General features: G+C 53.2%; 1 protein-coding gene across 1 annotated transcript; it reads left to right on the top strand.

Moving 5' to 3' along the window:
• The first annotated feature begins 389 nt into the window (after nucleotides 1-389).
• Nucleotides 390-24,089, top strand: EVPL (envoplakin). The gene is made up of 23 exons (XM_027749778.2): nucleotides 390-449; nucleotides 5,899-5,945; nucleotides 6,422-6,521; nucleotides 7,014-7,168; nucleotides 7,854-7,977; nucleotides 8,571-8,696; nucleotides 8,987-9,025; nucleotides 9,767-9,928; nucleotides 10,519-10,626; nucleotides 11,251-11,346; nucleotides 11,585-11,710; nucleotides 12,615-12,761; nucleotides 12,907-13,061; nucleotides 14,407-14,504; nucleotides 15,095-15,276; nucleotides 15,984-16,162; nucleotides 16,591-16,729; nucleotides 17,296-17,489; nucleotides 18,223-18,373; nucleotides 18,847-18,930; nucleotides 19,016-19,126; nucleotides 19,749-19,841; nucleotides 20,612-24,089. The coding sequence occupies exons 1-23, from the start codon at nucleotides 390-392 to the stop codon at nucleotides 24,059-24,061; spliced, it is 6,126 nt and encodes a 2,041-aa protein (XP_027605579.1). The 3' UTR covers nucleotides 24,062-24,089.
• Nucleotides 24,090-24,969: the final 880 nt, after the last annotated feature.

Here is a 24,969-nt window from a genome sequence, read left to right as displayed (position 1 = left end):
CTTCCAAGTTGCATTTGCAGGTTTTTCCTCCCTGCAAAGGCCGTGCTCTCTGCCCCTCTGCCGTGAAGCTGCTGCACGGCCGTGCCTGTGTGTGCCAAAGCACTCTCCGAGCCAGGGCGGGGGCTCCCGTTCTCCCTCTGGGGCTCTGCTCTTTCCACCCTAAACTGGTTTTTCGAGTCATTTTTTTCATATGTGCCTCCTCCATCCCTCCTGCTGCTGCTGCTGCTGCTGCTCACCTGCGTTCGGGGAGGAGCCTCCCAGAAACTGCTCTTTAGTGCTCCGCCGACCTTCCCCCGCTGAGTCTTGTTCCACCCCGACAGACCGGAGCGGAGAGCCGGCGCCCACGAGGACTCTGCAGGCTCCGGGAGACCCGCTGGGACTTGGCCAACATGTTCAAGGGGGTGGGCAAAGGCTCCCCGAGCAGAAGTTCCCCCAACAGAGGCTCCCCTGTCAAGCCCAGCAAGTAAGTGTGACCCCTCTCCTCTCTCTCTCCCCATCCTGTGACCCTGGGGGAAGATGAGGGATGAGTGATCCGTGTTTACTAAGTTCCCTTAAGAACTATCCCTCTTTGTGGAGCAGCAGAAGGTTTGGGCTTGCTGGGAGCTGATGCCAAAACTTGCTGCCCCAGCCTTTGTCCTTGTCTTTGGAGGGCTTTGTGCTCCCTCCCAGAAGTCCCTGTGCAGCCCCAGTGCCTGACGATGTGCTCAGGGTGCGATCATTGAGCAGGGAGGTGCAAAAAGCCCCTTTCGGGCAGGAAGGAGTAGGCAGGATAAACACAGCCCCTGTGCTTGGGTGGAGCGAGATCTGCTCGGTGGTGAAGCAGATCCCAGCCTGGGTCTGAGATCCCGGGATTCATTGGTTCCGTGGGGTTGGTGTGATGCTGCCCTGGGATCCCTGCAGAGGGATGCTCAGTCTGGTGCTGCTGAGGTGGAGGAGAGGGGTGGGGAGTGGGTTTGCTCTAACCCATCCTGGGGACAGGCCGGGTCTCTGCAGGTCAAATTGCTGAGTTTGCCTCTTTCGGAGCTGCTTGGAGCAACCTGGTCTGGTGGAAAGTGTCCCTCCCATGGCAGGGGCTTGAAACTGGGTGGTCTTTAAGGTCCCTTCCAACCCAAACCATTCTGTGAGGAGATTCCCTAAGCTCTGGGGAGTGAGATATGTGATGGGACTGGGATGCTTCTGGGAGGGGGTGCTCTTGCAGAGGGAGTGCTCATCCCTCCTTGCAGCTGCTGTTGTTAACTCAGGGTTATTTTCCACCTTCCCCAGCAATTTTGCAGTTTGTGGTGTTGGTGGACTGATTCTGTGGGGATCCCTGTGCCCTGCCAGGGTTGGAGGCCAAGGAAATTGCAAGGGGGTTTGTGCTGAAGAGGAGGGGACCTGCAGGAGGAGGGGGGTGCTGGCCCCCTCTCCTGGGACCACCCCCAGCAGTCCAGAGTGGGGGGCGTGTGTGGACACCTGTGGGGTCACAACATGGTGCTGGCACCCAACTGCTCTGTTTTGGGGGTCCAAACCCCAGGTCACCAAACAGCCAGGGGGTGTTTGGTGGGGGGTGGCGGGTGCTGCTGGGCAGGGCAGCAGGACCTGGGGAGAAGGTGGCCCCTACAAAGGCTGGGGCTGCTCTGAGTGGGTGTCAGGAGCTGGACCCCTGCCACAGGAAGCTTCAGTGGAGCTGAGCACTCACAGACTCATCTTGAAGGCAGGTCTGGGGGCTCCCTGAACACCAAGCATTTGCTGGGGCCTGGCAGCAGTGAGCCACCTCCCCAGCAGCCCTGGAGCTGTGTCAGGCTCTGGGTTTTTTAGCCTTGTTAATGCAATCTATGCACCTCCTCAGCTGGCTTTCAAAGCAGGCTGGGGATTTCTCATGTCAGCTCGCTGCAGCCCCTGCCATGCTGCAGAGGGTTTGGGCCAGGTTCTCCCCTGCCATGAGCCTCTTGGGATAACTGGAGTTGCATCCCAGCGAGACCTCACACCTCTTCCCTGTGCAGGACGGAGGCTGGAGCCAGGAGTGCAGCAATTACTGAGCTAGTTGTGCTTGTTTTAGGAGGCACCAACCATCAGACACAGCCTAATTCGCTTGGCCATGGCCTGGGGCTTGGTCAGCACCCAAAGTAGCTGAGAAAATGAAGGTGGATGAGTTGTCTTGGGAGCAGCCACCAGCACACGCTCTGCAGATGGCCCTGAGAAAATGTTGGTGGCCCAAGGCTGCTCTTGGTGGCCCCAAGGCCAAAAGCTCAGCAGCAGCTGAGGTTCCGTCTCTGGGGTTCACAGTTAGTGATTGGACCCCTACAGAGGTACCTTGTCTTGATCCTTGGGATGATGGTGCTGAGCATCTCAGCTCTCAGGGTCCTTTTCTGCCTCCATTTGGTGGATGCATCCCAGGGAGGCAGCAGCAAGTGGAGGTTTGTCCCCAGGGACCATCCTGGATGTGCCCTGCTCTGCAGGAGGCACTGCAGGGCTGAAAGGGAATACTCATGTGAAGGTGGAATTGAATTGGATCTGGCTGGACTGGCTGCCTGGGTGTGATTTTTAACAAAGGCTGTGGGTGGTTTTGGAGGTGGAGGGGAAGTCACCTCCTGGTTTAATCATCTCCTGGGATTGCTGCTTTTGCCACTGCCCCCTCCTACTTCTCCTTGATCAGTCTAGAGCAGGGTGGACCCCGGGATTAACAGGCTCAGGGATTAACCCAGCACTGGCAGGGGGTCAGTGGTGCTGTGCTATGATCTGCTGGCAGATCAAAATGTACAAGGACATGTCAGGGAGAACAGACCCAGCTTTGGGGTCTGCCATAAAACAAAGTCCCCTGTGAGGAAGGGATGGAGGGATCAGGGACTGCAGCACATGGGTGCTGTGGTCCTGCCCAAATGTGCCCTGGAAGGAGTGACCAGGAGTGGGGTCAGTGCTCAGTGATACTGTCCCTTGCGTGTGGCTGGACTGTCCAGGAGGCAGAAAGTGGTATGAGAAATGAACCAATTAATAATGATAATAGTAGTGCTCTGCCTCTCCCAGGCATGAGATAGCCCTAGGGAGGAGGCTGTCTTGGCTCTGGAGGAGGAGGAGCAGGAGGAGCTGTGCTGAGCCTTGCCCTCAGCTGTCCTGGGGCTGTGGCTGTACCATGAGCTGTGCAGGGAGCTGGGCCTGAGCTCTGGGAGGCTGAGGGATGCACAACATGACCTCGTGGCTCCTTGTATCCCACCTGATGCCAGGCTGCCTCTCTGCAGCCCAAATGTCAGTATCTTCATCCTGAGATGTGGGGCCCAGCTGGGTTGAGTGAGGGCTCCTGCCCAGGAGCAGCAGGGATGGGGCAAGAGGACACCCCAAGGAAGGATGGTGAGGCACCACGTCACTGCAGCCTGTGTGGATGGGTGTTTGCACTGACAGGAGAAGCTCACACTCAGCACGGGGCAGACCCCCTCTGCTCCTGAGGTGATGCTCTCCAGGAAGCATTTTTGCAGCAGCATCCTGGTCTCTAATGTCCGGTGCCCTGTGCAGCACAGGCTGGGATGGGCTCAGTCCCCATGACCAGGAGGCTTCTCACGTCTTTTCAGTCCATACTTTTCTTGTGGCTCAGCCTAAACAAAGCTGATTCCTGTGTCCAGCCTGGTAAACCAAGAGATGGGATGTCCCGGTGTTTCCTTCAGCCAGAAAGGGGTGCCAGCAGGAATAAGCAGGATTTTGTTGGGGATCTACCCTTCCTGGGAAGGATGGATCCTCACTTCTCCCCTCTTGGAATGGCACAGAGGTATTCACAGTCACAAGACAAACTGGGATGGGCTCAAACTGGACACCCCATTCCCACTCTTCCCAAGTGGGAGCTGAATTTGTTCAGACTTCTTGGGGGAACAATGCTCTCCCTGCCCAGTGGGAGAGGTGTCCGTCCCCTGGGACAGCTGCATCCATCCACTGGGACTGCTGCATCCATCCCCTGGGACAGAAGCCAGCCCAGCCCGTGACTCACACTCTCCTCCCTGCTCAGAGAGCCCGGGCAGGAAATTTGGGTGGTGCTCCAGTATTTGCTCATGGGACACCACCTCATTCCAGGCGTGTCAGGGATGAGTGGGAGATTGTGTAACCTCCTGGGGAGGGGAGACCTCTGAGAGCTTCTGTCCTGCTGCACACTCAGGCTCACAGGGACCAAGTCCTGGCTCTGTGCTGCTCCCACCCACCCCTTTGTGCTGGGGCTTGGGGCCAGCATTCATCTCCCTGAGCTTGTCTCAGAAAGGCATCCATGGGGCACAGATTGGGTGGGAGGGATGATTAATGGGATATAAAAGACAGGTTGTAGCAGACAGTGATGCTTGGATGGGGATGATGATGATGATGATGAACACTCTGCTTGGGCTCTTCGCCTCCGTGATCCCTGGAATTAGACCCTGTAGAGGGGGCCCTGCTGGAGCACAGCAGTCCCCGTTTACTTTACTCACTGCATTCCAGGCAGGGAAGCAGAGGCATGGCTGGGAGATTCTGCCATCCAAAATCCCCCAGGGCAGCTGAGAGCTGCTGCTGCCCTCTTGGGAAATCAAAAACAAGGGAGGAAGTGGAGAAAGGGGACAGGAGGATGCCGAGAGCAGGAGTGCTGGGGCTGTGCCTCCGCTGGAGTTACACAGGCTACAGTCAGAGTGGGCTGGGCTCACTTGAAACAGGAACTGTGGCATCTGAGTGCTTGGCTTGGGGTGACCATGACACTCACTGGCACGTTACAGTCACTTGGGGCTGTAATAAATGAATCCCAGTATCTGCTACAGCCTTTGGAATGAACGGTGGAACAGCTGGAGCCATGCTGAGGATCTGGAGCAATGACAGAGCCATTAAGGGAACCACTTCCCTCTGTCCTTTGCTGGATTCAGGGACCTGGAAGGAAAGCACATGGCTCTAGGGCAGATGTGGTGGCTCTGCTGCAGGACATCACCTTTCTCCCACCTTCTTCTTCCACCAAAGAGGTACCGACCTGCCTGAAGAAGTGTCCCCCGCCCAGGCCCCCATGCAATGTCACACTGCTGCTGCTCAAACTCTTCCTCCTGGTCTCAGACCCCAGCGTTGACACGTAACCTCACTGAACTTTGTCCCATCTGCAGCATTCCGAGGGCTCTGCATGATGTTATTGCTCCACACCCTCCTGCCTCTGCCCACACCATGCTCTCCCTGCCTGCAGGGTAGGGCTGGCACTGTCCTCAAGGGCAGATGCTGCTAGAAACAACAGGACAATGAGGACGAAGGTGGCACCAAGGTTTGTGCTTCCCTGTCTGCAGGGAGCTTTGGGAGCCATCCCATGCCTTGCTGCAGGCTTTGGATCCAGCTGTTTCAGCAGCTCATTCCCAGTCCCGGTGATGGAGTAAGGGCTGTGATGGCACCATCGGCTGTGTGATGGCCATGGGGTGACAGGCAATAGGGAATGGTCTGTTGGGAACCTTCAGTGAAGCCTCTCTGGGGCAAGGAGAGCTGGCAGGTGTGCAATGGCCTTGGGAAATTAGAATTATAGAATCACAGAGTACCCTGAGTTGGAAGGGACCCATCAGGATCATCGAGTCCATCTCCTGACCGTGCACAGGACACCCTGACAACCCCACCATGTGCCTGAGAGCATTGTCCAAACACTTCCTAAATGCAGACAGGCTTGGTGCCCTGACCACTGCCCTGGAGAGCCTGTTCCAGTGCTCAACCACCTTCTGGGTGATAAATCTTTTCCTGATATCCAACCTAAACCTCCCCTGACTCAGCTTTGTGCTATTCCCCAAGCTCTGAAAACAGCACAAATGCAACAGCCTGTGCAGCACCCAGGGGGTGCAAGTCTCTGTCCTCTGCAGCCCAGCCCTGGGGTGGCACTGGGCTCTCCAGTGACTCAATGGGCCCAACTGTGGAGCACTTCACATGGGACAAGACAGCAGGATGGCAGCTCTGGGTCAGGCTGAAGGGCCACCTCTGTCAGCAGCTGAGGGCAGGCACTCAAGGAAGTGTCTCCAAACAGGGTGAGCATGTTGTGCTGCCTCTGCAGGGTGCTCTCCTGGCCTCCAGCCGTCTGTGGCTTCAGGTCTTCCCAGCCCAGATGTGGTGTCAGTGCCTTTGGGAGCCCTACAGTGATTTGTTGTTTGGTGTTTTTTCCTTTTATTTTTTTTAATTTTTTTTTCCTCCAATGCTTTTTGAATCCACCTGAACTTTTGGGCATCTGCAGCTGGGAGTTGTGCAGATGTGAAAATCTGCTCACCCTGAACACACCAGCTCTTACCTTCTCTTGTCTGAAGGCAACAGCCAGGCATCAACCACTTGTGTGTGTCTGTGCCCTTGGCCACGGCTCATAACCCTCTCCTTGGAGACCAGGAGGATATGGGGAAAGGCCTGAAGGACCACACCTGGGACAGGTCCTGGGCAGTGATGAAGAGGGTGGGAGTTGCTTTCACCCACCCCTCTGCTCTGCTGTTCCCTCCCTCAGGTCCTCCACAAATGAGCTGGCCGTGCTCATCTCCCGCATGCAGACAAACGCCGACCAAGTGGAGAAGGACATCCTGGAGACACAGTCGAGGCTCAAGCAGGTGAGCTGTGGCAGAGGGTGGTGGGAAGGTGAAAGTCTTTGCCTCCAAATGCAGTGTCTGGGATGACAGGTCAGGTGTCTGCTCTGTGCGTGCTGGTGCAGGTTTGGGGGCTGACTGGAGGCTGGGGAGGAACAGACACCCCACAAAGCCTCCCAGCCCCTGAGGCTGCATCCCAGGGCCTCCCAAATTCCAGCCTTGTGCTTTTCTGCTCAGTGCCTCATGCTTCCCACAGCCAAGGCTGTCTCACCTACGGCAGCACAGCCCTGTGCCTCCCAGCAAGCTCAGAAGCAGCCAGTCTGACCCACACCAGTCCCTGGGTGGGAGGGACACTGGAACAGCAGCTGGGCTGGGCTCCCCAGCTCAACCCTTTTACCAGGAATCCTCTGTGGTTGACATGTTGAGGACCCAGAGCCTCTGCATTGGCCAAGGAAGGTGTTGTGAGGTCTTTGTGGTCCAACCAGGCTGTTTTTCTCTGTCTCCCTTGGTCTTCAGGATTCCAGCAATCAGCAGAAGAACAAGGCTTTTGAGTTCCAGACAGAGAATGCCAGGAACCTGAAGGAAGCAGAGACCCTGCTGAAGGATCTCTTCCTGGATGTGGATCGTGCCAAGCGGCTGAAACACCCACAGGCTTCTGAGATAGAGAAAGAGTGAGTGCAGTGGGGGGACTGATGTGATGGGGGCACTGAGCAATTGGGAACCCCTCTATGATCTAGACTGAGTTCCAGTCATTGCCATGAGAGGTAGTGTCAACTCTTCTTCCCACAGAGTTTAGCCTTAAAATCAGATTTTCTGCCAATATATTATAGAGATAGGAGTGTACAGAGTGGCTGCCAGGGTGAGTGCCCAAGAGGCCCCATTCTTTTGGGAGCTCCTGTAAAAGGTACCAGAAAAACGCAGAGATAAAATGTGGCCCCACTCTCAGGGCAAATCCCCTTTTCCTCTGCATTTCCTAAAATGAATGCCTTTGGTTCAGGCAAGCACAGAGTCAGACGTGGTTGTTGGAATGGGAGAAGAGCTTCAGTTGGCTTCTGGTGCTTTGTTCCCCTTCACTTCCAGCACTACTAGGTGGAAATCAGGAGGGAATGGTAGTTTTCTTGCTGGGAAGGCACAGCCCTGATCTCCCTGCAGTGTCATCCTGGGCTGTAATTTCTGAGACATCCCTGGAGACAGAGAACAGCAGGACAAGTGCCTCCACTGCTGAAGGAGGCCAGTGCCACAGAGGGACAGCAAAGTAGCCTGAGTGTTGCAAGTGAAATCTGGGCTCCACAAACCCCACTTTGGCTGTCCCTCTTCCCAGCTGACACAGAGACATGTGCCCTTTCCCCTTGGCAGCATCCAGCAGCTCCATGACCGTGTGACCCAGCTGTGTGCCGAGTACCGGGCCCTCTACGAGCAGCTGAACGTCCCCGACGTGGGGCCCAGGGTGGACTGGGCCAGGATTCTGGACCAAAAGATGGTAACAGCAGCTGGGTTTGGATGCATCTCCAAACTGTGTGCTCAGCATTATGCAGGGATGTTGCAGGGTGGTGGAAATAATTCAGTTGCTCTGGGTGGAAGAAAGACTCTCCTCCCACCTCTTAAAACACTCTGGATTGACCCTTTCAGATTAAGAGCTACCAGGAGTCAGGTAGAGAGCTCTGCTGTGGGATGAAAGGATGCAGAAGGTGATGTCTCCTACAGCTTGACAGCCCTTCCCTTGAGAGTTTCTCACTGTGAGGTCTGGGTATTTAGAGTGGCCAGATTGGAGTCAGTTTGGATTCCCTTGAAAGCTGGATGGTAACTAAGTGCATCCAAAGCATGTCACCATAGGCAGGGAGCTGGTGCAGCTTAGGTTTCTACATCAGGGTTATATGCCCTGGTTATCTTTTTCCCTGTGTATGGCTGGGGAAAAGGCAATCAGCAGCAGTCACAGGAATAAACAAGATCCCTTCCCTTGCTCCCAGCCCGCTATCAGATTCCAGATCTTTTCATGCCCTGCCAGCACTCACTGGGGTTTCTCCTTGAAATAAAGCCTTTTGCTTTAATCTCTGCCTAATTCCTTTTGCACAGAAACAAGTCAACGCAGGGCAGTACGGCCCTGGCATGTCAGAGCTGGAGAAGCAAATAGCTGAGCACAACATCCTGCAGAAGGAGATCGAAGCCTACGGGCTCCAGATCAAGAACCTCCATTCCGGGGTAGGGCATCCTCTGTCCCCTCCTTGTTCTTGTTGCTTCACTCAGGCCCATGTCCCATCTGCTCCTCTGCACAGTGAATGTTCACCCTTGTTTTGCAGAGGGCATGGGGGGCCTGAGCTGGGACAGATGGAGCCATTCAGGGGCCGGGGAGGTGATTCTTGGATGGTTTCTAAAGCGCATTCCATAAATCAGCTCATCAGTATCTACCACATGTTTTGATAACAGCTTTTTTTTTCTCTCTTTTTTTCTTCCCCCCCGCCCCCCTTGGTCTGGGCTGTGTTGTAACCCAGGATGTGGCAGATTTAAAAAGCCAGTACAAGGACTTGCTGGTAAGCTTCTTGGTGGTTTTCTGTGCAGATGGGGTCATACAGCGGAGTAACACCATCCCTGATGGACTGGGAATGCCCAGCTCAAAGCAGGAGCTACCTCTGGGCTTGCTCAGTGATGTCCCTCTTCTTCTTTCCTCATTTCCTTCCCAGCTTGGGATGGGTGTAAATTGAGAGCACTCTTGCTGCCCTCAGGGCAATGCCGTGGGTGAGATCCATGTCTCTCCTCTTCATGGGTCATGGATCTGGAGCTGCCCATGTGTGTCCATGAGCACAGGGATACAGAGGCAGCAAGAAACCCATCCCAGCCCACACGCTGTTCCCAATCAGGATTGCAAATGCTGAGGCTCAACCTTATCCCTATCAAGGGCTCCAGAGAGGAAATGAGCAGCAGGAGCAAAGGAGGTGGCTGGGAAGAAGGTCCTGGTTTTAGCCAGCTGGGCCCATGAAGGTTTAATGTTGAAAATGGGATTTATAAGAAACACAGCAGAGCTGGGCCAGCTCTGAGAGTGCCCGAGGCACCAGCCCACACCTGGGATTCTGGTTAGACAAACATATCCTGTCTGTGGGGAGGGAAGGGGAATGGCAACCCCATCAGATAAGAGCCAGTGGTGGCAGATTTCTCACTGAGGTCTCTGGGAATCTCCTGGTGGATGTGCAACAGGAGCAGGGTCCTGGGGAGGAGGGGAAAGGGACTCCCCAGGCTGAGCACCAACACCATCTCTCTCCCGTGTGTGTGGGCAGAAAGCCTCCATCTGGCGAGGGCAGAGCCTGGGCAGCCTCTACCACCACCTCCAGGGCTGCACCAAGGAGCTGGGCTACCTGACAGAGCAGCAGACCAAGATCCTGAAGCAGGACTGGAGTGACCAAATGATGGATGTGCAGAGTGTGCGTCGGGAGTACGAGGTGAGCTTTGGGGGGTGGCAGCGGGTCCTGGCTTGGGAGGCTGACCAAGCCTGGCATGTGAGATTTGCAGGATGGATCCCAGCCTGCTGGACATCCTCCACCAGCCCTGAGCCTGGGGCTTTCCCAGGGCAGCCCAATAGTGCTGGGCACTGAAACAGAGGTGGAAGAGATCCTCTGGATCCATTGAGGAACTAGGGATGAGCCACTCTGTGTGTCCCTGCCAGTCCCCTGAGCTGGAATGTGGGATCATATGTTAGAGAGCTGTCAGTGAGGCAGAGAGAAGGGAAGGACTCAGTATCACATCAGCCTCAGTGGCCAACATACAGAACCCAGTGACTGCTATGTGCTGGGACCAGGAAGAATAGAGGGATAATTGCTTAGGAAAATGCTCTTTGAATGAATGCCCTGATGCCTTCTGAGGCCCAAGTGTGTCTAATTTGTTTTAGCTTTGCCTAGTCTTTTCTGTTTTTAAAAAACAAACAAACAAGGATGTCTATGCTTTGGGAGCCTTGTCTCTGTTATGTTGGGGTTTGGTGCTCTCTGTGCTCCTTGCATGCTCCCAAGGTCATGAAGTTTCTCTTCCCCTCCAGGATTTCAAGTCCAATGAGCTGCTCAGCCAAGAGGAGTTTGTGAACCACCTTCAGGACGATGGGGACAGGATGATTGAACTGAAGCACCCAGCCATCAAGCCTATCCAGGTAGGGAGAGGGGGGTCTCTTCCCAAACACTGTAGGAGAACCAGAGTGCCTGTGCATCAAGAACCAGGGGGAGGGTTGGAGGAGACCCCTTCACATCTTCTGCAGTTGTTGCTCTTTCTTCTCACACTGCACTGGCTGTACTGCAGCACCTTTCTGCCTATTCCAACCTTATGGGGAAGCTGAGGGCAGTGCAGGGTCTTCACCCCTTTCAAAATCTCCAGGAGATGGTGGGAACCATCTGTGTGCTGGGACCAGCTCCTGCCCAGCTGCTCAGATATATTGGTGCTGCAGGGAGCTATGACATGGTGTGATTTCTCCCAAGTGAAACCAGTTCCCAGCTGCCCAGGTTGTATTTCCAAGCCTGCAGATGCAGTGTGAGGCTGAAGTGGGCTCTCAGCCCCCAGCACCACCAGAGCTGAGACCCCTTGGGGAATGGTGGCAGCTCTGTATGAGCCAAGTCCTTCTCAAGGAGTGTCCTTGCCCAGGTTCAGCATCAGGCAGTGCCTGGGCACAGCTTTGTCTCTGCTCTTCCTCTGATCTCTGGGACTTCTGGGGAAAGGAGACCAGTGCTGGGGGAGGTAGGACCAGCTGGAGCCCACTGAGCTGTGCTCTGTCCCACCACAGGCTCACCAGGAAGCCTTGAAGAACGAGTGGCAAAATTTCCTGAATCTCTGCATTTGCCAAGAAAGCCAACTGAACAGTGTGGAGAGCTACAAGAAGGTAAAAAGCAAATTCATGGGCCATGGGTCTACAGGTCAGGCCAGAGTGGGCAAGCTGGGAAGAGAGAAAGTAGAGGAATGAGGATGGGAGATCCTCTGCTGGTACCTAGTCAGGGCATTTTGGGGAAACACCCCTCAAAACCTAATCTTTTAGAGATGCTGGGAACTGAGAGACCCCACTGGACTTGGAGGTAGTAAGGTTCCCCCGTGCCTGACTGTTTTCCTACCCACACCTCCAGTTCCAGGATGATGCTGAGGCTGTGAGCCGCTCCCTGAAGAAGATGAGCTCTGACCTGGACACCAAATACAGCAAGTTCAACAAAGACAGCCCCGGGGTGGTGTCAGATCTGCTGCTTCAGCTGGAGGTGAGATCTTCAGGGCTGGTGGAACCAGCCAGACCTAAGGGGCAAATCCAAAGTTGTAACCTCCCCAATAAATAACAGTGGGGAAGAGGAAGAGGTGGGTAAATAACCCTATGGGGACATCTCACCACAGCTCTGTGCTCGGGAGAGAGAAGCCCCTGGCAATACTGTGCTCTGAGTGCTGAGTCCCTGCATCCCAGACTGCAGGGCAGTGACCCCTGGGACAGCACTGTCCCCATCAGTGACACACAGCCAGGCCCCAGGTCACCATCAGAGTGAAGGAGAAGTGCAGGGAGGAGCCTTGTGTTGTCCTTAATAGGAGACACTTGGATTAGAGGGCCCACAGAGTGTGAGCCACTGGCACTCAAGCAGAAGGGAAAGGTCCTCCCATCTCCTCAGCACTCCCATGAGCCAAAGGCAAGGGAGGGAATAAAGAAATCTGACCTGAGGGGTGAGATGCAGATAAGAAAGGAACATTTGCCCGGGAGAGAGGGAAGGGACACGTTCAACATGGTATCTTCCCAAGCATGCAGCACATTTCACTCTCAAGAGGTGCTTGGATCTTGGTACTTTCTGACACTGGAATGCAGCCACCTCTTGGCAGGCCTCTGTCCCATTCCTGAAAAAGAAAACTTCTTCAGGAGATTTTAATACAACAGTGTGGGTTCACCTAAGGTTAACTCAGACTGTGCCTTCAAAGGAAGACCTGCTGTGAGCAAAGGAAACCGAGGAGAGTGTTGATAATGAAAAGGGGAAGAAGGGACATGGAGGGATCAAGAATGGAGAACCTCCTGACTCTGCTCCACAAGAGTGGACAACTGGTCCCAGCATACTCACTGTAGTGTGACCCTCCCCTTCCTTCTCATGCAAGCCTGGTCACAACCACTGTCTTCCCTGTTTTGTCTAGAACGAGGAGAAGGCGTTGAAGCAGGCAGAGAAGAACATCGCTGACCTGAAGAGAAGGAGCAAAGAGATCAGCCCCCTGAAACTGCGCAGGACACGTCCCTCTCAGCCCCTCACCTTGGACACCCTCTGTGACTGGGATGCTGGGGAGGTGAGGGCTTGACTGGCAGCACCTTCAGAAGAAGCAGGGAGCTGAATTCTTCTTTGGTTGCTCCAGATCTTGGCTCTGTGGTGGGAGGAACCATCCTAGTGCCAGAAAGCCAAGCCTTTCACCGGGTTTTGTGTCTCTGTCCCAGGTGCAGCTGACCAGAGGGGACAAGTACACCCTGAAGGACAACAGCAACCCTGAGATGTGGGTGGTGCAGAGCAGTGCTGGTGTGGTCCAGGAGGCACCTTCTGCTTGCTTCTCCATTCCTCCACCTGACCCTGAGTCCATAGACAAGGTCAATAGGTGAGTCTGCAGCACAGAGCCTGACCCAGAGAGACATTTAGACTCACTCAGGTCATAACCAGCCTGATCACCTCACCTGCAGCTGGGGACAGGACTCATGACTATCTCTAGTACGAAATTTCTCTCCTGGAGAGGTACCTTATCCAGGTTCCTTCCATTCCTCAGCAGCCCTGCACACTGCATGGACCTCATTGTCAAAGAGTTTTCTGGCAGTCAGGCTTGATTTCTTCACCCAAACATGTGACTCGCACAGGTCTGACTAAATTCATTGCAGAATCAGTCTGGAGTTTGGGACTTGCCAAACAGGACAGAGTTATCTGTGGTATCTCCTCTCAGCCAGCCTCAGCTGGAGACTGAGAAATGCTCCTTGAACCACCGTAGTTCTGCTGCCTGCCTGCTCCGTCAGCTTCTGCCGTTCCCACAGGACGGGGCGGTGGTGCAGGGAGGTTGGCATTACCTTTTTAATCATGTCCCCGGGTCTTTGGATAAATCAGTGCAGCTCAAGTGCCATGGAAAGGCCACAGCCCTGACTCAGAGCTACGTGGGCATGTCCGTGGTGGGAGCTTGGGTCCCCAGGCACAACGGGCAAGATTGCTGCATTGTGTTGCTCTTCCTCAGTGCCCACCCCTCTTCACACATCCCAGATTACTGAGTCCTTTGGATTTATGGGTTTCATGTGTGCTTTAAAACAGAAGTTTAGTTCCTCTGCATGGAGCTGTGCCCTGGACCCCCCAGACAGCCCTTGTCTGACAGCAGTCAGGCAAGCTGGGAATTGCAGGTTTTAGCACCCAGTGTTTAGTTGGAGCAGTCCATAGCAGGGATCACAACTGGCCTGGTCTTTTCTGGTTCCCTTCCTCCTAGTTTCATTAGGCTTTTTTCTCCCAGAGATACATTTTGGTCCTTCCAGTTTTACAGATCCCAGCTCTAGTTTCATTAGACAGGAACCATCCTTTCGATTGAGACTTGGCATTTCTATTGCAGCAGCCACAGCAGCAGCTCCTTGTACTGCCTTCCTGTGAAGCTGCAAAGCGCTGCCACCATATGAAATCAACTTCCAGCTTTGACAGCTTCTGCTGAGGGTTGGAAACGCTGGCTCCATTGGCAGAAGTCAGCTGCTCAAGCCGACCAGCTGCTTTTGCTGCTCTTCCCTTTCCTGAGGGATGTCTCCGAGTTACAACAGGCTGCAGGCTCCCAGACTGCCCCTGCCTTCGGGGACACCTTCCCCTGCCTTTGGGGACACATTCCCAGCAGGAGCCACAGAGCTGCTGCCATGCTGGGCTCTGTCAGGCCACGCTCAGGGCTGTGTCCCATCCTGCTGGCTGAGGATGCTCCTCTCTGCTCACAGGCTGGAAGGGGAACTGAACACGGTGAAGCAGAAGCGAGCGGCAGTTCAGAGCACCCTGAGACGCAGCCAAAAGGAACAGGTCCAGCCCAGCCAGCAAGGTATGTCAGCTGGATAGTCCAGCCCTCTCCAAAGCCAGCACCTTCCTCCCAGAGCTCCCAAAGCAGACTGGAAGCAAAGCACCCACCCAGGGTGGGCAGAGGTACCTGCAATACACACACAGGTCTCTGTGGGAGGTTGCTTTCTGCTCTGTGGAAAAGAACAGCCACGGGATAATCTGACTCCTGGTGCTGCCAAGGACTCACTATGTGATATCAATTCACTTAAAATCTGTTGCCCTTCTCAAAACTCTGTGATTGACCTTCAGCTCCATCAACAGCTGCAGGGTATTTAGGGTTGCAGAGCGATGTGCCTATCCAGAAACCGTAATTAAACCTGCTTTGTAATCTGGGTGCCTTGCAGTTCTCTTCCCTACCTGGGGGCTGTGGAATAAGCAGGCAGCCAGGGCTAAATCCCAACCCCTGCCTAGCCGTGTTATTCCCACAGCTATAATTCAAAGGCTCCCAGCAAAGCTGAGCAGGGATGTGTCTGCAAAGACTTGGCTGTCTTTGTCCCTCCTTTGGACTTGAGCTCTGGCTGGCCAAGGAAGAGCTAAAAGCTGGGGATTAACCTAAGCTGTGTCTTGCTGCAGCTCTGTCCAGGAGCCCTCCAGCAGTCCAGGATGATCCCCAAGCTGACCGGCTCCTCAGTAGCCTGGATCGTGTTGGCAAGGACCTGGTTCAGGTAGAGAAGGAGGTCTTGAACCGAGTGAGGTCTCCTGTGAACTACAATGACCCCACGGATGACCTTGCCAGGAGGATCAAACAGCAGCAGGTGAGTTGGAGCAGGAGGAGTTTGGTAGCTCTGTGTCCTTGCCCCAAAGCAGGTTGACATAGAAATTACATGAGAGATGGCAGCTGGTGCTTCAAAGAAGCTGTAGTTGCAAGGGTTTCAGGCTGGCTTGAATCCTTAAAATGGGACAGGCTAAGCCAAACCCTCAGGAAACCCTTGGCTCTGTACCAATCTGTACGTTTGTTTCAGAGCTGTGGTCCAGGTCTTGGGAATTCAGTCCTCAGCTTGGTCGTGGGGACTCTGTCACCCTGCACTCTCAAGTCTGTAGCAAAAAAATGAAGGGATAGAGGGAATTAATCCAAGGACTGGCTTTGGCTCACCCGATGGGAAGTACAGACTGGTAGATGTCAGTGGCACAGGAAAAGAGGCAGTGCCCTGGAGCCCTCCTCTTTCCTCTGGGATAAGGTCTGGGCCTGTAGCAGCTCAGCTTGTTACGTCTTCATCTGTGGGTATTTATCCAGCCCTGGCAGAAGGATGGGCTCAGGCAGGTTTTTTCCATCTCTTTCCCACACCCTGCCATTGCCAGACAGCCACAGTCTGGATGGGGCTGTGCCCCAAGGGGCAGCTCCTTATGAGAGGGGTACCACACCCTGAGCCCCACAGCCAAATCCGCCCCTGGGGGAGACAAGTTTCCACTGCAGCACTGTTATGACTGTGTTGGGTGACTCTGCTCCCATCTGATGTGCCAGGAAACAACAAAGAAGCTGGAGAACCTGGGGGCAGCCAAGGATGCCTTGCAGAAGGAGTGTGAGACCTACCTTTCCAAGAAATCCACCAGCACCTCGGCTTCCCAGCTCCCTGTCACGCTGAACGCCCTCAGGAGCAAGTACAATGATGTCAATATGCTCTCCAGCCTGTACAACGAGAAGTGAGTGATGGTGGCAAGGCCTGATGGGGGTGAGGGAAGGAAGTCCTTGCACAGAGGTGTCAACACAGAAGCATGACAGAAAATGCTTTTAGTCTATGTCGGTGTTTGTTGAGGTCCTGCACGGGTTGGAAACCTCCTATCCATCACCAAAGCGACCTCTGAAAGAGTTTCTGTGTGTATTCTGTGCTCAGATCCCCCCACTGTGGAAAATCCACCACAATGGGTGTGTGTCCTAGCTCTGTTGTTGTGAAATGCAACATATCTGACTTCTGGGCAGCACTACAGGGTCGTGAGTGCAGTGCTTGTTCCCTGTCATGTTGGAGAAGCTCCGATGTTAAATAAGCTTAAACACGCAAAATCAGAGAGCAGAGGAGAAGAATGGGGTCTCCTGTAGCTAACCTCGTCCTGTCATTTTTTCCCTTTCCCAGGGCCAAGGCTGCCCTCAACCTGGAGACTCAAATTGAGAACACAGACAAGATTGTCAGCACATTTGAGGCCAAGCTGGCTCAGGACAGCATCATTCCTGCATCCCCCAATGCCCTGCAGGATCGTGCCAATGACCTGCAGGTAGGGGAACATCAGGCTCTTCCTTAAGGAAGGGACATCTCTGAGCTCAGGTAGCAATGGTGGGAGGAGCTGGACTTTGCTAATTTGAGCACCTCGAGGTGCCAGCAATGAAGCCTTTTTAAGGACTTGTTCCTTTAAGGTTTCATGTTGGTATTGCAGGCTGACCCGCCTTCACTGGCCAGCAAAAAGCTCTGTCCCTCTCAGGCTACCTTTGAGTCCCTAAAATGATGACCACCTTAGCATCTAATCTCTGTTGCTCTGCCTCACACGCATCCCTAATCTTTCCTGCTTCCAATCTCCCTGCTCCATCCTCAACACTCACGGGGACCCTTTTTTACCTTCTCCCAAACTTCTGCATGCTGCTCCATCCACTGTCCAACCCACCTTACTTCCCACATTGCTTACCGAGTAAGTCTCACTGCTCCACCTCTTCCACCTTGCACATCCCTTGGAGAGCCTGACCAGCCCCCAGGTACTGCACAGTTAGTGGTGACAGGTTAAGGAGGGTGTTTGGTTGGTGCATTGACTGCTACAAACCTGGAGGTGTCTTTTCTCTCCCCCTGCAGAAGATGAGGCGGGACCTGGTGGCCCAAGAGGACTGTGTGCTGAAGCTGAACCGGGGGCTGAAGGATGCCGAGCACAGCTGCAGTGCCGTGCAGAACAACTTCCAGGAGTTCTGTCCTGACCTGCCGCGGCAGAAGCGGGAGGTGCAGCTCCTCAATGATCGCTACCACGCCGTTGCCGACCAGCTGGATCAGCGGTGAGGGGCTGTGGGATCATCTCTGCTCCTCTTGGCTGACGTGGACCAGTGTTAGTCAGGGTCACAGAATCACAGAATATGACCAGTTGGAAGGCACCCATAAGGATCATCGAGTCCAACTCCTGGCCCTGCACAGGACCATCCCCAAGAGTCACACTGTGTGCTTGAGAGTGTCATCCAAATGCTTCTTGAGCTCTGTCAGCTTTGGTGCTGTGACCACTGCCCTGGGGAGCCTCTTTCAGTGCCCAACCACCCTCAGGGTGAAGAACCTTTTTCTGATATCCAACCTAAACCTCCCCTGACTGCAGGACCCTGATCCTGACCACTATCCTGTAATACTGAGGACTGGGTCTGTCCTGCTCTGTAGTTGCCACCTTCCTATGCACAGCACATGCTTTGAGCTTCCAGATACCTGAGATAAGGCAGTTTTTGACTACTGGCCTCTGCCTGACACAGGGACCTTACATATAGAGACCCTTTTAGACACTTCTCCCAGGGATTGCTGCTGGTTGTCTGCCTTTTTCCTTCTCTCATCTCCCAGGTAATGTTCATGCTGCAGTAGCAAACCTGATGTGCGCAGTTAGGCTCCCCACTCAGGGATCAATTGTCACTCCCTTGGTTTTTGTTATCTTGGTGTGTGTTGTGACATTGTCATCAGAGTGTCTTTTTAGGAACTTGCAGATAAATCTTTGCCCTTCCCCTTAATGTTCCTGTTCACCTCTGTCCTGTGCAGAGAGAAGACCCTCAGAAACATCAGCCTCACCTACCAGCAGTTCCAAAACTCCAATGAGAACCTGATGTTCTGGATGAACAACCTACCCAAGCACCAAGTGAAGACCACTGATGGGCCAAGCCAGATCAACTACAAGCTGCAGGCACAGAAGGTGTGTTCCAGGGCAAGCATCATAACTGTAATGTTACGGGGATGTGGGAATTGGCTTGCATAAAAAATTGTACCATCAGCTCCTGGATGAGTGCTCCCACTGTCACAGTGAATAACTGTGATTGCAGCCCACAGATGGTGTATCTACAATCCTGAAAGATTGTACCTTGGGCTGAGATGTTGCACTGGGTCCTGCATCTTTCTCTCCTTTAGCAGATCCTAAGCTCAGTAGTTCAGATGATGAGTTGTGGAGGTCTCTGTGTTGGCTGCTATTTATCTCATATGTGATAAATCAGTGTACCAGGTCCTGGGCAAGTGATAGTGCTGCTGAGATCCTCTAAAGCCTTGGAGACTCTTCCTAAATATCTTCCTGTTCCCATCATTCCCTCAGCTGAGCTAATTCTCTAGGCTGCAAGAGTGTCACTGTGTTGCTGTATTTCAACCTGTCCTTAACACCACATGTGTCTCCTGCAGAGGCTGGTGGAGGAGATTGAAAGCAAGGAGCCCGAGAAGAACGCTGTGGTCAGACTGTCCCGGAATGTGCAGTCCACGCTCAATGTATGGCTGGGTTTTCCCATTTATCACTCCCTTAGTGTCTCACATGAGAGATCCCACCTGATTCTCCTGTTTCTGCTCTGGACAGGACTATGAACTTGAAGCAGGCAAATACAGCTCTTCTCTGGACCCTTCCCTGACCGACTCTGCTGCAAAGAGGCTGCGTGTGACCCCCCTGCAGGAAAGCATCCAGGCCCAGGTAAAATGTTCAGATGAAGGCATGGAAACCATTGTCTATCTCCTTACCCGTGCCCCAATGTCCTCTGCAAGGTCTTAATCTGCTCTTACAGCCACAGATGATCATAGTCAAATCCCAAGGTCGAAGTCATCAGGGATCTCTTTGTCTATGGTGGAAAGCAGCACATGAGGTCCAGAATTAGGGTTGTGCCTGGTACCTTGTGATTGCTGATGCTGCCTCTTTACCATGATGTGTGTGAAGATAAGACTTACAGGGTAGTTGTGTGAGGGCAGGAAGGAGCCAGAGCTCCTCTGTGCTGCTCCCAGTTGCACCCCAGTTGTCCTGCATCACCTCGGGCTGTTCACCAACTGCCATTCATGTGTGGCCCAAGGTGAATTTGGAAGTCTGGACTTAGCGTAGACCTGCAGGCATCTAACAGGCACTCAAATAATGGGGACAGGATCTTCTGCACGAGTCCCTAGACTCTGTGTGTCTCTATGGAGTCAGACGTGAAGACACCAATCCCTGAAATTGTTCAGTACACAAAGTGCATCCAGGTGAAAGGAGGGGTGGCAGAGTGTCCCACCCAACAGAGCTGTGTCAGGGTGAGGGGACAAGGTTCTCACCGCTGTTTCTTTTTTAGGAAAGTGATGTAACCAAGCTCTACATGGAGCTGGCAGCAGAAAATAAACAGCAGCTCAGCCGGCTGGAGTTTGCCAAGAAGATTGTTGAGAAGGTACCAGCTCACAGCAAGATTGGGGTATTCTAGGTTGGGGGTTCAAATCTGCTCAGCCTGGGGTTCCCCCTTCCTGAGTCTTCACATCCAAGCGTGAGGAAGGAAGGAATGAAAACCCTCTGAGAAAAAGACCACAAGTAATCACAGTTTACTGACACTTATCTTAGGCTGTGACTCTCTCACTTGTGTGGACCCTCAGCTCTTTACTGAAGCTGTAGTGTATGCTAGGAAAAAAGACTAGGGCTCTTAAGGCCTGTCCTCAGCTATATCTAATCAACATTCACGGGCTGAGAATTTCAGATTTGTTTGTGGATGTGGCTGGAATTCAGTGCTCACAGCCTTCTGAAAACACTTCAAAGCAATAGGATTTTTAGACCTTTCTAGGGTTTGAACCATCTGTAGGAAAGGCCTCTGGTCTGGATGACTTTCAGTGTGCTCAGGAAGGACAAGAGATTAAACTGGGGCCTGGTCGTGTTACTCTCCCTCAGCTGCAGGTACAAGGCAGCACAAAGCACCTTTGTGAGCTGCTGCAGCACCTCCAAAACAAGGGGAAAACACACCAAGTCAGTTGCTTGAACTGATGGGAGCATGTCCTCATTTTCCATTTACAAACAGCCATATTTGGAGACTCCCTGGGGATTGTGTGCCAGCTCTATCTCCCACCATGCCATGACATTTAAAAGGTCTCTGTGCCACCCTAAAAAAGAAGAATGACTCCGTTTCCCTGCCCTTTTTTTTTTTTTTAATTCTTTTTGGTTTCTCCTTCGCAGAAGGAAGTGCATGAGGACATTGAAGCTGTACATGAGCAAACGCAGAAATCTGAAAACAAAGCTGCAACAAGCAGGGAATCTGAGGGGTTGAAATCGCAGCTGGAGGAGGAAAGGAGGAAAGTTTCCAGGATTGAAGAGGACCTGGAAGAACACAGAAACAAGCTGCTGATGTTGAAGACTCAGAAGCCCGTTGAAAGAGTGGAAGAAAAGGAGGTGATAGAATATTACAGAGACCCACAGGTGGAGAGTAACCTCTCTAAGTTGGTAAAGCAAATTGAAGAGGAAGGCAAAAAAAGGCAGAGCCTTCAAGAAAACATTGAAATGATGAGCCGTAAACTTGCCCAGGTGGAGAGTGAGAAGAAGGTTGCTCCTGCCCAGCTTCTCACCAAAGAGATCACAAAAATTGAGAAGGATCCAAGCCTGGATGGTGAAGCAGCCAGTCTTCGTCAGGAGATCAAACGTCTCCAGGAGGAAAGCTTGGCTGCTGCTTCCGAACTTGAGCAGCACAAAAGGGAGCTGCACATGCTGGAGCGAAAGCAGCCTAACGTCCGAGAGAAAGTGGTGGTGAAGGAGCTGATCAAACTGGAGAAAAACCCAGAAATGTTGAAATCTGTTAGGACCCTGCAGCTACAAATTGATGAGGAATCCTTCAAGAGGAAGTCAGTGGAAGAGGCGATAGAGAAAGTGAAGAACAAGATTGAGGAGGTAGAAAGACTAATTGAAATGGCAGAACCCAAAATTATTGTTAAGGAGGTGAAGCAGGTAGAGCAGGACCCAGAGTTACTGAAAGAGACTTCCAAGCTTAAAACTCTGATTGAAGAAGAGAGGAGCAAAAACTTGATGCTTACGGGTGAGCTGGGAGAGCTGCAGAGCCAGTACAGCATCGCAGAGAAGCAAAAACCAAGGATAGAGGTGAAAGAGAGGGTCAATGAGATTTTCCTGGTGGATCCTGAAACGGAGCGGCAGATTGCACACCTGAAAAGGGAGCTGCAGGAAGTCACTCTGAAAAGGACAAAGATTGACAGTGAAGTGGAAGAGGCCTTAGCAGAGCTCAATGTCCTCAGGTCACAGAAACCAGTGGTGGAGTTTAAGGAGGTCATAGAGGAGGTGGTGAAACATGAAAAGAGTCCAGAGATTCTTAGAGAGATTGACAGGCTGAAAGAGCAGCTCAATGAGCTGGTGAACACCAATGGCAGGACCCAAGAGCAGCTCATTAGGCTGCAGGGTGAGAGGGATGAATGGAGGAGGGAGAGATCCAAGGTGGAAACCAAGCTGGTCAACAAGGAAGTCATCCGATATGAGAACGATCCACTCTTGGAAAAGGAAGCCGATCGCCTCCGTCAAGAGGTGCGTAACATGTCTCAGAAGAGGAGAGCTGCAGAGGATGCAATCTATGACTTGCAGAACAAATACATGCTCCTGGAGAGGAGGAAACCAGAGGAGAAGGTAGTTGTTCAAGAGGTGATACTGACTCAAAAGGACCCAAAGCTCCGAGATGAGCACACCAGGCTGAGCCGGAGTCTGGATGAGGAGGTGAGCAACAGGCGCCGCCTGGAACGCGACGTGCAGCAGGTTCGTGCGCTGGTGAAGGAGCAAGAGAAGTTACTCAACTTTCAGGAGGATCGAAGCAAGAGGCTTGCACTGGAGAAGGAGATGAGACAAATTACTCTGAGAATAAAGGAGCTGGAGGAGAGCCCGGCCCCGGTGCAAGAGAAGATCATTATGGAAGAAGTGGTGAAGCTGGAGAAGGATCCAGTCCTGGAACAGTCTGCCAGCAACCTGCGCTTGGAGCTGGACCGGGAGAAGATGGAGGTGCTGAGCTTGCAGAGAGAATGCAAGAACCTGCAGGTGCAAGTCGATGTCCTGCAGAAAACAAAATCCCAGGAGAAGACCATCTACAAGGAGGTGATTCGAGTGGAAAAGGACAGAGCGCTGGAGAGCGAACGTGCACGAATCTGGGAGCTGCTGAGCAGGGAGAGAGGAGCCAAGCAAAAGGCAGAAGAGGAGGTACGGCGGCTCAGGGATAAGATCGAGAGAGCTGAAGGCATGAAGAGGACATGGGCTCGTGAAGAGACAGAGCTGCAGAAAGCCAGGAACCTGGCCATCCAGGAGAGAGCCAACTTGGAGAGTGAACTGCGGGACCTGGAGAGGCAGAAGCAGCAGAAAGTCCTTTTCCTTCGGGAGGAGTCCAAACTGCTCAACCAGCGGACTGAGAATGACAGGCAGAAGAAGAAGCAGCGGGAACATGAGTTTTCCCTGCTGGAGGCAGACATCCTTAGGGAGAAGGACCAGATCTACAACAAGGAGAGGTTCATTCGGGATCTCCAGTCAAAGGTCAACCGGGAAGAAATCAATCACGAGACCCAGATGAGAGAGACAAACCTCTCCACCAAGATCTCTATCTTGGACCCTGAGACAGGGAAGGACATGTCCCCTTACGAGGCCTATAAGCGAGGTATCATAGACAGAGGCCAGTACATCCAGCTGCAAGAGCTGGAGTGTGACTGGGAGGAAGTCACTACCCTGGGCCCAAATGGGGAAATCTCACTTCTCCTTGACAAGAAAAGTGGGAAGCAGTATTCCATCGATGATGCGCTAAGGCTGAGGAGGATCACAAAGGAGGAGTACCAGCTGTACCGGGATGGCAAGATTCCCATCTCTGAATTCGCCTTGCTGGTGGCTGGGGAAACCAAGCCTCCCTCGTCCCTCTCGATTGGCTCCATCATCTCCAAATCCCCACTCACATCACCCACCACCCACCAAACCCAAACCTTCTTCCCCCCAGCCTCACAGAAGGGCATAGGTGATGACACATCCCCCATCGCCGGGGTGTATGACACCACCACCGACACCAAGTACAGTGTCAAAACTGCTCTTGCGAAGAAGCTGCTCGATCCCATGACAGCTCAGAAGCTGCTGGAAGCCCAGGCTGCCACGGGGGGCATCATAGACCTCATTTCTCGGGACCGGTTCTCAGTCCATAAGGCGATTGAGAGGGGACTGATTGACAGGACCTACATGCAGAGACTGCTCAATGCCCAGAAAGCTTTCACGGGGATTGAGGACCCGGTGACCAAGCGAAGGCTGTCTGTGGGGGAAGCAGTTCAGAAGGGTTGGATGACCAAGGACAGTGCTTTCCCCTACCTGCAAGTCCAGCATCTAACTGGAGGGCTCATTGATCCCAAGAAAACCGGTCGCATCCCTGTGCTGGAAGCTGTCCAGACCGGGATGATAACAAGCAACCTGGCCAACAGGCTCCAGGATGAGTCCAACTATGAGAAAGATCTCATTGACCCTGTCACTAAGGAGAAGATAAATTACAAGGAGGCCATGGCCCTCTGCCAGAAGGATTCACTGAGCCACCTCCTGCTGCTCCCGGCCGCATCTGAGGGGTATCAGCGGTACCACCAGGCGAGCCGCTCCCCCAGGCTCTCACGGTTCAGGCACTGAATGTACTGGGGCTGGTTCCTTCAGGAGTTCATCCCTTCAAAACAGCTCTCCCCACGGGGGCAGCAGCGATCACAGGAACGGAGCATCGAGCATTTAGGGCTGTACTCTCTTCTCTCTTAGCTACCTGCTTCCCCACACAGCTCAGCTGTGCACGGCAGAAGGCATGACCATGAACCTGACACGGAGGGTCCCCGCAGTCCCCCGGGGGCTGCTGTGACACCGAAGAGGGGCTGATTGTGAGAACTCCACTGTAGGTTAAACGTGGTTATGCTCAGAAAGGGGGGAGAGCCAGAGTGTTTTCTAGCTGGGTCATTCTGCATGCAATAAACATAGCAAGTGTGTCTCTGTGGCTGTGTTGTCTCTGCAGGCTGCGGCTGCCAAGTGGCTGAAGGCACAGCTACTCTTCCCTCCATGCAATCCCAGGCCCTGCAGCCCAATCTACAGGGGGTTTGTAGGCTCTTGCTCCCCGTGATCTCACAGCACTGAACCCCCTAAATGTCTTTCTGCATGTGAGTCCATATTCTTAAAGATTTTGTTGTATTTGTCTTTAAAACTGAAAACCAGTGGGACTTTGCTCCCTGGTCATTTGGACACCTCTGAAAGAGGGACTAGTTCGCCAAAGGGTGCAGTTCCACTGGCAGTATTGGGAAATCTGTACTTGCTATTTCTTTAGGTGAACTAAAAGGATGTTACTCCTCTGTGTAACCTCCACCGCTCAGTCCTTGCTGAAACAAGCAAATCTCATATCCCAAATGTTCTCCCTTATTCTCTACCCCATTGTGGAGCACCCCCTGGCTTTGTTGGATGAGAAAAATTACTTTCTACTGATGTCAGCTGCTCTTCTCCCTCTCCCAAGGGCTCTTTTACATGATGCTGTTCGGTAACTCCAACAAAACCAAATAATCCAT

This window comes from Pipra filicauda, unplaced genomic scaffold (assembly GCF_003945595.2).
Source record: "Pipra filicauda isolate LSUMZ 115617 unplaced genomic scaffold, ASM394559v2 scaffold80_size11013439_pilon, whole genome shotgun sequence".
NCBI lineage: Eukaryota > Metazoa > Chordata > Aves > Passeriformes > Pipridae > Pipra > Pipra filicauda.
This window is presented reverse-complemented; position numbering and strand designations above follow the sequence as displayed.

Excerpts from the sequence above, each read along its gene's own strand:
- EVPL (XM_027749778.2), top strand. The coding sequence starts at position 390 with ATGTTCAAGGGGGTGGGCAAAGGCTCCCCGAGCAGAAGTTCCCCCAAC. Across the intron at positions 11,347-11,584 it reads GTGTGGAGAGCTACAAGAAG|TTCCAGGATGATGCTGAGGC; the intron begins GTAAAAAGCAAA and ends CCACACCTCCAG. Across the intron at positions 15,277-15,983 it reads GGAGGATCAAACAGCAGCAG|GAAACAACAAAGAAGCTGGA; the intron begins GTGAGTTGGAGC and ends CTGATGTGCCAG.